Source organism: Perkinsus marinus (genome assembly GCF_000006405.1).
Source record: "Perkinsus marinus ATCC 50983 genomic scaffold scf_1104296958914, whole genome shotgun sequence".
Classification (NCBI taxonomy): Eukaryota; Perkinsozoa; order Perkinsida; family Perkinsidae; genus Perkinsus; species Perkinsus marinus.
In genome coordinates this window covers 147,017-156,592 of record NW_003206607.1, presented here as the reverse complement: position 1 = coordinate 156,592, position 9,576 = coordinate 147,017, and the positions used below count along the sequence as shown (strand labels likewise).

Below are 9,576 nucleotides of genomic sequence, written 5' to 3'. Positions count from 1 at the left end.
TCTCGCAAAGGAGTTGCCGATTTTGTACTGAATCGAACTCTGTACCTAGTAACTGTAGCTCTATGTGCAGGTCCTGGTTGAGTATCAATGTAAGGGTGTTGGTGTCACCTACGCTATAGCTGAGATGTTGGCTGACTCGAATGATATATCCCCAGATACGAGAAGTGAGCCTCCACCAACACTTCTGCTCTCACGCTCGTCAAATCCCTCAGTTACTTTTGTCTTGGTGACGAGCTGGTCGGACAAGGTGCCCTCAAGGGGCGCCTGCGAAGCGATTGAATCTCTTGGTCACAGTACCAGGGTGGAGTGTGTTGTGATCGACCTCAAAGATTTGTCATTCCATGGCTTACTACAAGAATTTGTAGAAGAGTGGAGGAAGCCTTACACCGTTGTTTACTCGACGCATTTGTGCGGTGCTGATGCTGACCTCGCCATAAGAAGTGAGCATATGGCTGCTGTTACGGCGGTGCCGTCTTGGGTCGAAAATCTGTCGTAGTTGTGGTATGACATCGTGTGTAATCATGATACGGCATGGTTGAAATAAACAGAATGCACATAGGGGTTTCACCCGTTTTACGAGAAGTGACGGTACTCGCGCTAGTCAGTATTCGTGAAATATATTTTTCACTAGCGTTTTTCATATCACGGATGAAACTCCGTAGTAGTCAATGTCATACCGATATTAGTGTTGCTGAATTATGGCGTTACTTGTTCTCCCTCCTCCTAGGCTTGTCTCGATCGCAAGGATGCACCGAGGAACGCTGTGCATCGCTTGTGGCCACTTCATGTTGCCATCACCAGTGTGAATGGACTCACTTCGTGGGCAGAGCTCCGTGGATACGGCGATTTGGTCTTAGCCACTCGGACTTCGTGGGATGTGTAAGACTTGGGAGTCGCCTTTGATCGGCAGCCGGAGTGAGACAGGCGAATGTTGGGACGACTAACAACGCAGAATGGCACTTGTCATTGTTGCTAGCCTATGATTCAATGTGAAGTGGCTGATGCCAGGCAGAGGCCTCTAGCTCATGCGCACAGTTCTGGTCTCTATCTATTGTTTGCACATATAAGTTCAGACTAATTCCATATGATGGTAGGTGGAAGCATCTAGATGGGGCGGAGATAAGTCAGCTGAGGAAGCCGCCGTTGGGCGGGTTGCCGCTCGGCTGATTGACGCAGCTAGATTTGCCTCAGTTGAGGAGTCTGATGACTTCTCACTGTGGACAAGTGCTAAGACATTCGAGCTCTGTTGTAGCACAGACACAGACGATAATTTTCTGCTCGAGTTCACCATTGGGTCCATCGGAGATTAATCCTATGTTGCCTCGTGAAGAGTTGTATTTGTTGAAATATAATTCAGAATTGAGCAATTTTCTTGCAGCCAGTTTTAGGGTGCAGCGAGTACGATGACTGACTGATTTTGACATTTTCCCTTTTGCTGTTTAGTTCGTGTTTGGGTGGTCTTCTTTTGCTGCCTTCTCTGTCAGCATATTTTCTTGCCCCAATGGTAAGACCCGCTCACTCGATCGCATATTGATATTGTTGGGCAACTCGTTTGAAACGCTGCGACACATCTTCTGTAGGTTGCCAATTCCTCAGAGCACGATCCTCTCATTGCTGAAGTCTATGATCAAATAAAGGATATGACGGTCAAGGAAGCCATTCTGTTTGTCAAGAAGCTCCAGGTATCATGTTATTATAAGGGGAATTGCTATTCACTAGTTTCCTGCAGGTTGAGCGTATTCGAGAGGCACACTCGAAGCTCGTGGAGGAAGTAGGCCCGATGGTTGGCGAGAAGGTGGACCGCGCGAAGGCTGTCGTACGTGTTGTTGTCTCACCTGAGCATTTGGCACGAGTTCGTGTTAGATTGGCAAGTAGGCCGCTGAAGCTCATTAAGATCTTATAGTCAATTCAAATGATGATGCACGGTTAAAGATTGGTTCATTACCCCCGACTTTAGTTGAGCCAGAGTTTGTGCATGTGGAAGTCTGTGGGAAACGCAAGGACTTTGAAAGTAGCAGAATCAGACAAGTCAATTGATCGGATTTATCCTACATTCGAAAAGTTGCGGCTTTCGACAACGAACTTGCATGAGCCGGGATCGGTCCCTCAATGATTTCATCATTGAAATTTTTATCCAGACAATTTGTCCGAGAGTAAGCTCTACACGGACTACGAAAAATGAATACCGCGGTCCCACAGATTTCACGGCTTCGGATCAGCTAACATGATAGGTAGAGTTTCCTGGTAAACTCATGACATGTTTTAGTCAATCAAGTAGTTGTTACGACAGACAAATTTGATCGTTGCTTGCAAATATTCATTAAGCCCACTCGGCTAGTTGTTTTAGCAATATCGTCTGATCTGGCGCGGAAGATCGAACTCCTACATTCTCTCACGATGGAGTTACACGTGTGGTTCCCGTATATTTTTCCTCGCCACATTAACACAAAGTACGACTTTGAACCCGAGTGAAACCCTCAGTGTTGATCATGGAACACTAAGTGCGCCAGTCTCTGGCTCGTGCAATTTGATCATTCAGCGCTTGAATGGTAGCATCCTTTGCTTCATAAACGCCGGTATCTAACAGGCTTCGCTTTTGAGCTTCAAGTCGCCGTATCCGCTCTGATTCGTCTGCTGGAGACGGACTCTCACCGTCGGACTCCGAATCGGAGCCCGATACATCCTCGACCTGTGAAGGCCAGTACTCCTTGCTACCACTGATATGAGAACGAATATTGCTCGTGTGTTGACTGTCTACTCTAACCTTATATACGCTACTCAACCATTCGATCTCCGTACTAGTGGATGGTGTCAATCTGATTTCAGTTGGGCTCAACTTAAATTGCGCATTAATCACTCATGTCTACATTGATTCGAGACCAGCAGACTAACCTCAATATTCTGTTTGTCTAGCTGCTTGCAGAGCTGGCGCACTGCTGCTCTAAAGTGGTCACGTGACTTGGCCAGGAGAAGCTCGCGATGCGCAGCTTGCTCCAACTGATGCTTCAGGACTTTCACATCAGCTTGGAGTTGCACCATGTTAGATGACTGCAAGGTGGCATGTGCCTGTAAGATCAGTCAGAGGTCATACCTATGCAGGCCGATCACGCTACCTTGTTGGCACTCTCTTCTGCCTCTTTAACCTTCAACTGGAGCTCCTTGACACGCTCTTCTGCCTCGAACGCCCGCTTACTCGCAATCTTCGTCTTCTCCGCTTGCAGCCGCAACGCGTGCTCGTGATCCGTCACCAGCCGTTTCTGTGCAACTAAGATATTAACAGCGACTCCTCGACAAAACCCCTCTCAGATGTGACAACCTTATATATTCGCTAAGCACCCAGCCATCAGCGAAAGGATAATACAAGCTACTCTATATTAAAGAGCGCTCATTATAATCGTATCGCAATGAGATGATCTCCCGTGGAAAGCGGACGTTAACGAGTACCGAAGGGTTTTCAAGATGCCAGTGGATGCTTGCCGTCGGTACATGCATGTTCCTCATCACGACGTCGCAGTGTCGTGGCCACCCCCTCCTTCTCTTTCGCAACACCTTCTTCAGCCGCCAGAATGCGGACCTGATTGCAAGCGAGATTTGCGGCATCAGTCTGAGGAGACAAGCAGAGAACTTCACCTCCCGCTGCTCCAACTCGGTAGCCTTCTTCTTTAATTTTGCCTCCAAGGTAGCCAAAGACTTCATCTTATCGGCAAATTCGCGTTGCCGGGTCGCCTCTTTCGCAGTATATCTATTATCGCATGAGAGGTCATTCGAAGAGAAGAGGCACTACTACTACTACTACTACTACTACTACGCATTCAGAGTTTTCATGCGAGCCGCCTCCTGATCCTTGAGCCACACTCGGAACTTAGCTTCCTCATTTTTCTTCCAAGTTTCTAATTCAACAGCACAGATATATTCCGGTCGGAGATTCCCCGTCGAATCAGTAGAGAGCGTCGAGTGATGCTGCTGCTGATGCCGACTAGTCTCGAAGGGTTCGATCATCGAAAGGTCAGTAACTGACAAACCGCCATCATCACAGGAGTGATCAGAGGAGCTCACTATTGTCCATAGCAGTAGCATAGGGTTGAACACGAGGAGCTTTCTCTCCACCCAGGTCTTCAAGATAGATCACAGCCTGTATCCTGCCGCACTGCCTGGTAGGGCCCGTCACTGACTGATTGTTGGGACTGGCGACCAGTGGCAGATCCATCGAAAGGCATCGGCAACCGCTGTCATCACTCAGAGGCGCGTCGAGTACCTGAATCACAGTAACGAAGCATCCAACCTCCATCCGCCCGGCAGCTCACCTCTTCAAGATGGACGCTCGTTGTGGCGATGACCTCGTCACTCCTGAACTTGTCCTTGTGACATATCTCGATATTCAGGACCACCCCCTGCAGCATGCCTTCCTTCAAACTGCCAGCACTGAGGGCTGGTAGCGTATACGCTCGAAAGGCATTGGGCAAATGCGTGTTGGTATTCCTCCGACACGTAACCGCTGGATGAGTAGTAAACACGCACAAGCTTGGATTGAAGAGGCTTGCCAGTGGTGACGGCAAGTGATATCTAGCGAAGGCCATGGCCGCTTGTGCAGAGAGTGTCAGCGACTTGAGCTCAATTGAGAGCCGCCAAGTGTGAGGCTCGCTGAGGTCTGGCAGTTTGGAGGCTTCGTCAGACGCTACTACGTGGGTCGTCATTGTCGCAGCAACTAAGGGCTGACGAAGAAGCTGCGGACAATACTGCTCAAGTAGGGCCAATGTCACCAGCCTCGAATTTACATTTACAACACCAATAGGTATGAATAGGCGAACACTACTAATTAGTATAAAAACTGTGGGGAAAACGCAGCTGACATATATTATAGTCGTCCGAGCAGTCAGGCCTGGCGGCGGTAGCAGAAGGTGACGAGCGATTCTGAATACTTGCTGCTCCCACAAGCAGGCGAGAAGAGGCTCACTGTAACACAGCAGATATCGATGTACGTGGCTGAAGCCTTAGCCATTTGCTGGGCCAGTAGACCTATTCCTGAGTACCACAACTTGTCGAACACCCATGGATCCCACTCAGTGCCGCTGTCATCCATTCACTGTTAATCGTCGAGTACTCGTCCAATGACCCGTTGTTTCCACTCAGGCGCGACGCAATGCGGTCATAACCTCATCAGTGTGAACTACGAGCGTTGCACAGGTAAACCCTCCAGAATTGAGGCGCAACAGATTGCCATGATATCAGTGCTTTAGTCAAATACGCTATGAAGTCTCCAGAGATGCCACCTCCGCACCAAGTTTGGCTGCCTCTTGTGATGACACGATCTCGTACCTACTCCAACAGATCCGAGGTGCACTCAGTAGGTACGTCCACACACCGGTAATGCACCGTCCTCGAGCGCAGCCAAGAGGCTGTATTATCGAATACGAGCACAAGCTGAATAATCAAATGTAGTGGTGATTGGTGCCACAACTCACTCGCCCATCAGCCGGACTAGTATACTGCCCTCTAACACTCTTCTGGCTGCTGCACTTCTCCAGCGGGACGGCGAATCTGTGTTATATGCTGATAACAACTGCGAACTCTGTTGAGCTTACTCGGAAGTCATCTCGCCATCTTTCAGTGTCTGTATCTCTACTCCGAAGAGTATCTCCTGTGCCTCAACGCCGAACGCCCAGGAGACGACGTCGCCCTTCTTCACAGCGGTCAGGGGGATCCGGAGGCTCTCACCCTTGGCGATAGTTACAGTCTGAAATGACTGTAGCATGTGCTCGGCAGGATATGAACAAGGCCACCTCCACTGCTCCTCCTGTTCCCAAGCCGAATCTGTCGTTGAGCAGGCGACCAGTCTCCGGCACCTGGCCCAGTGGACTCTCACAAGAACCCCCCAAGAACGCAGGGATATTCATCGGGTCAACCAATGACATAATTGTCTGCTCTCCGGGACGACATATAGTCACCTGCAAACAGGTGCTCAGCACTCAACTGAAGGTACATAAGTCCTTCGGTAGCACTGCCGAGTGGTCATCACCTTTGATAGACTGGCTTTAGATAGGAAGGACCTCAGCAACTTGAAGAATGTATCGAATATCCATGGGGCATTCAGGAAGCACACTTTACTGACCTGACGGAAATCTCGCGCACTGCAATGGAGATGCCGAGGACCACCTGACCAGGGTAGTAGCTCTCCCGCAACTTCCCCGCGGACCCCATCCTATTCACAACAGCTTTGCAGAGCTTCGGGTTAGCCCAGGAGGCCGTAGGTGCTCCACCAACGTCTATGACCAGAATGAAGGAAGACAGCTCCTTCGTGCCTGCTGCAAAGGTCCATAACGTAGTCAAAGTCTTATCACCGACGCTCGTAAACGTCGTGGATGAGGAGCTGCCCGAGCTCGCTGAGATAAATGAACATTTCCATGAATTCATCATCACTGACCTGTGAGAACACCAGCATCCGAGAGGCAGGGTTTGCCACCACAACCACCTACTTCGGCGATGAAACCGTTGGTCTCGATCATTCCCAGCCTTTCACAGTAAATGAAGGAGCCGTCCTTAGCACGCAAGGGTTCACCAACAGCATCTCTTAGGCACGGATTAAAAGGGAGATAATAAGTGACCTAATACGGTAGACTGAACTCTCGTATGAATGATCAACACTGCAGATGTGAGAAGGTTCGCGAGCGGATTCCCAAAGAGCGACCTTGTCGATGTGCGGAATGTCATCGAAAGTCAACTTTTTCTCGAGAATGTTCTTCCTGATTTCATCTACTTTCCTCATCTGCCGCCAAGCGAGGAATTCTCTGAGGAGACGAAGACTTTCAGGTCGACCGGAAAGTCCATCCAGTGATACTTGAATCGCTTCGCTGCTATGTGAGCATCATTTTTAGCTACTCTTAGGAACATGAGCAGTCGCATGAGGCCAAACACATCCGGCATACTCTCGTGAAGGGGATATTGCGCAATGGTGTCCACCAACAGGTCCTGAAAGCAGTATGGGAGAAGGAGCACATTGTTGGTGACAATATGAAAATTGTGAGAAAATCACGGGAAATTCTTATTGATTTTTTTGTTCTTTTACCGAACTGATACGTAAACTTTGATAACTAGCAAGGAAACTCTTGAGCTCAGCTGAGAAAAGCGCACATTTATTCCACTACTGCCTAAAAACAACAGACCAGCGTCGTCACCTTTAACAGAAGCAAAGCTGTTTCTTCAGAAGCTTTGACCTCAGACGGGATGATCACGTCATCTGCCTGAAAAAGAATTGATAAAAAATCCCTCCTCTCCTTAGTTTTCTTATATCAGAGCTCCCCTATGAATTCTACAGTCGAATCATGATATATGAACTCACCCGAGGGCTTCCACCTGAGGAATCACTCTGCAGCATTAGAGAATACAAAACAGCTAAGAAGGAAAGTCAAAACTGAGCAAGAGCACAGATCGAGAAATATGTTCGGCTATAACGGAGGTACTTCAATCACCAGCACAGACAGGGGCAGAAAATACTCAACAGGTCAAATTGAAAGTCTTTGAGATGTCACACGACCAATTGTGGCTTTTCTTGGAATATGCTGTTAATACAGTTACGACACGTCGCACGAGGCTTCTTGTATGGGCTCAGCACATGGTTGACTTTGTTGTTGAACCTTCTTTTTCCATCTAGCCACCTGAGACAGGACTAAGAGACTTTCCGGCCCATGGTGGAGTGATAGAGCTCATACACTTACGGCGCGTCGAATGACGGGGTTGCTTCGGCCGATTGTCATGTGTTGCTTTTTGGTTAAACCATCCAAATTGAATCCGCAATCAATCACAGTTCTTCTCGAGGAGTTCTCCTCTGCAACAACCTATGAACATTTACTGAGCCAGTGTTGAAATATATGTCCGCTTCCCTCAGCTGAGATCAACTAATCGTAGAAGTAACATATAAGTCCGGGTAGAAGTGTAAAGAAAGCGATGAGAATTTTTCAAAATTCTGCCAGAATTTTCATATTGCCACCAACATGTGTCTTGACCTCCCGAAGGATGCGTTCAGAAAGTCATAAGTCGACCATGTAAGTAAACTCACTGCTCACCGATCGGTCCAAGTCAGCGCCGAGAGAATCAAAGATACTGATGACGTTGTGTTGGACGGCGGGGCAGCGCTTAGTAGTGCAATTCAGCAACATTGAAGAAATGCGAGCTTCCACAGAATATATAGACCGTCATCTTGCTGATCGTGTAAGAGTTATCACATATACTTCTAAAGACAACGACAAGCACCTCAGCCGAGGTTGCCTCCTATGCCACTATGAAACCCACTCGGTCGTACTCGAACCGTATTGACATCTCAACACAATCAGACAGTGAAAGAGGAAGCAGATCAGAGAAGCATGATCGATAGACGTGATGTAGTTACAAAGTCGAAGACATTATAAAGTTGAGATAGATAGAGGGTAGCAGACTGTTACTGTTACTAAGGTGTGCTGTTACTAACAACACAGCTCATAGAAATACTTGTACTCCTCACTCTACCGATTGAGAGAGAGCTGATGAACCTTTAAAAAAAACACAGCTGAGACGCTTATTTCCCAACAAGCTCACCAAGGGGCGGTACGTAGCCGGGTAATAGAGTTTGAAGTCATCAAAAATACCACCGTGGAGGTACTTGCTGACTCCCAAGTCCTCGACCTGACACAACGAGTTGTCAGTAAGCTGTAGATAACTCGTATGCATTACTAGTTGATCGTGATATAGATCTATGTAGAGGAACGTAGTGCAGGGCCGCTGCGGTGTTGGAGGGATATGCTCGAGCGCCCACTTACGGTACTTCGCAATGTCGCACTTCATATCTGTACAGGTCCACTCTGCCGCTGCATTCATCTAGATGCCGACTGCTCACCTTGCATTGACGGGGAGATTCTACCCCTCCAGAATCCAGCTAGCCAAAGGGCTTGCAGAGTAGAAGTACCTGCATGCTCGAATAATACGTCGACTGGGGAACACTATAAAGGCGATCAACATGCCGTGCCGTGCCTCTACTTACTGATACTGATGTTAGTAGAAGCCCAGCCAACGAAGCCTAGATGCATATACTCTGGGTGGACCTAGCCTACGATAGAGTACACCATTCGGGTGCTAGGGTACTTACAATATGACGATACAGCCATGGACCCTCTCCGTTATCACAGATCAGACTATTCCTGCATTCTACAGGCAAGATCTCCATTGCCGCTTCAAAGCCGGTGCCTGTATAACGCATAGTCTCAGTGGCCGAGATTGGCGTACTGCAAGACTGGCCTACCGAGTACGACTGCATCGCATGCAATTTGCTCCCCAGTGCTGAGCAGGATGCCCTCTTTGGTGAACTCCTCGATAGTGGCCTGCTTCGCACCTAACAATACAGCCAGGGAACTACAATCCCCAATAGCCTCATCGAGAGCATATCGAAAAACGTGGATACTCTTACGGATTTCTCCTGTTGCAATACGCTCATACGTTCCTTCTGGGACAACCTGACATTCATCACAGCTCCAAATCGCACAAGTGTCTACCTACGAATTGGTTGTGGAAGATGTCCTCTACAAAGGGCGAGCTCGGCCTCATAGACGC

General features: G+C 48.4%; 4 protein-coding genes across 4 annotated transcripts in view; 2 read left to right on the top strand and 2 right to left on the bottom strand.

The window, feature by feature from the left end:
- Positions 1-1,310, top strand: part of Pmar_PMAR027897 (hypothetical protein) — a gene marked incomplete at both ends in the record, with an annotated part of 2,578 nt that extends 1,268 nt beyond the window's left edge. Inside the window, 2 exons of the mRNA XM_002773394.1 lie at positions 213-301; positions 1,095-1,310. Of these exons, the coding sequence (XP_002773440.1) occupies positions 213-301; positions 1,095-1,310 (305 nt within the window). The remainder of the gene's footprint in view (positions 1-212; positions 302-1,094) is intronic.
- Positions 1,311-1,501: 191 nt separating this feature from the next.
- On the top strand, positions 1,502-1,903 carry Pmar_PMAR027896 (hypothetical protein; the record flags this gene model as incomplete). Its single annotated transcript, XM_002773393.1, has 3 exons — positions 1,502-1,504; positions 1,581-1,682; positions 1,730-1,903. 3 exons carry the CDS (start codon positions 1,502-1,504, stop codon positions 1,901-1,903), a joined length of 279 nt encoding a protein of 92 aa, XP_002773439.1.
- A 594-nt stretch (positions 1,904-2,497) lies between these two features.
- On the bottom strand, positions 2,498-4,694 carry Pmar_PMAR027895 (conserved hypothetical protein; the record flags this gene model as incomplete). The annotated part of the gene is made up of 8 exons (XM_002773392.1): positions 2,498-2,689; positions 2,893-3,066; positions 3,114-3,265; positions 3,487-3,604; positions 3,631-3,742; positions 3,809-4,013; positions 4,057-4,255; positions 4,305-4,694. The coding sequence occupies 8 exons, from the start codon at positions 4,692-4,694 to the stop codon at positions 2,498-2,500; spliced, it is 1,542 nt and encodes a 513-aa protein (XP_002773438.1).
- An 884-nt stretch (positions 4,695-5,578) lies between these two features.
- Pmar_PMAR027894 (dimethylaniline monooxygenase, putative) overlaps positions 5,579-9,576 on the bottom strand; it is a gene marked incomplete at both ends in the record, with an annotated part of 4,639 nt that continues 641 nt past the window's right edge. Inside the window, 17 exons of the mRNA XM_002773391.1 lie at positions 5,579-5,734; positions 5,781-5,945; positions 6,017-6,109; positions 6,154-6,299; positions 6,343-6,421; positions 6,474-6,602; positions 6,686-6,785; positions 6,836-6,966; positions 7,173-7,238; positions 7,713-7,832; positions 8,569-8,655; positions 8,704-8,816; positions 8,867-8,935; positions 9,011-9,071; positions 9,116-9,213; positions 9,269-9,358; positions 9,434-9,479. Of these exons, the coding sequence (XP_002773437.1) occupies positions 5,579-5,734; positions 5,781-5,945; positions 6,017-6,109; positions 6,154-6,299; positions 6,343-6,421; positions 6,474-6,602; positions 6,686-6,785; positions 6,836-6,966; positions 7,173-7,238; positions 7,713-7,832; positions 8,569-8,655; positions 8,704-8,816; positions 8,867-8,935; positions 9,011-9,071; positions 9,116-9,213; positions 9,269-9,358; positions 9,434-9,479 (1,749 nt within the window). The remainder of the gene's footprint in view (positions 5,735-5,780; positions 5,946-6,016; positions 6,110-6,153; positions 6,300-6,342; positions 6,422-6,473; positions 6,603-6,685; positions 6,786-6,835; positions 6,967-7,172; positions 7,239-7,712; positions 7,833-8,568; positions 8,656-8,703; positions 8,817-8,866; positions 8,936-9,010; positions 9,072-9,115; positions 9,214-9,268; positions 9,359-9,433; positions 9,480-9,576) is intronic.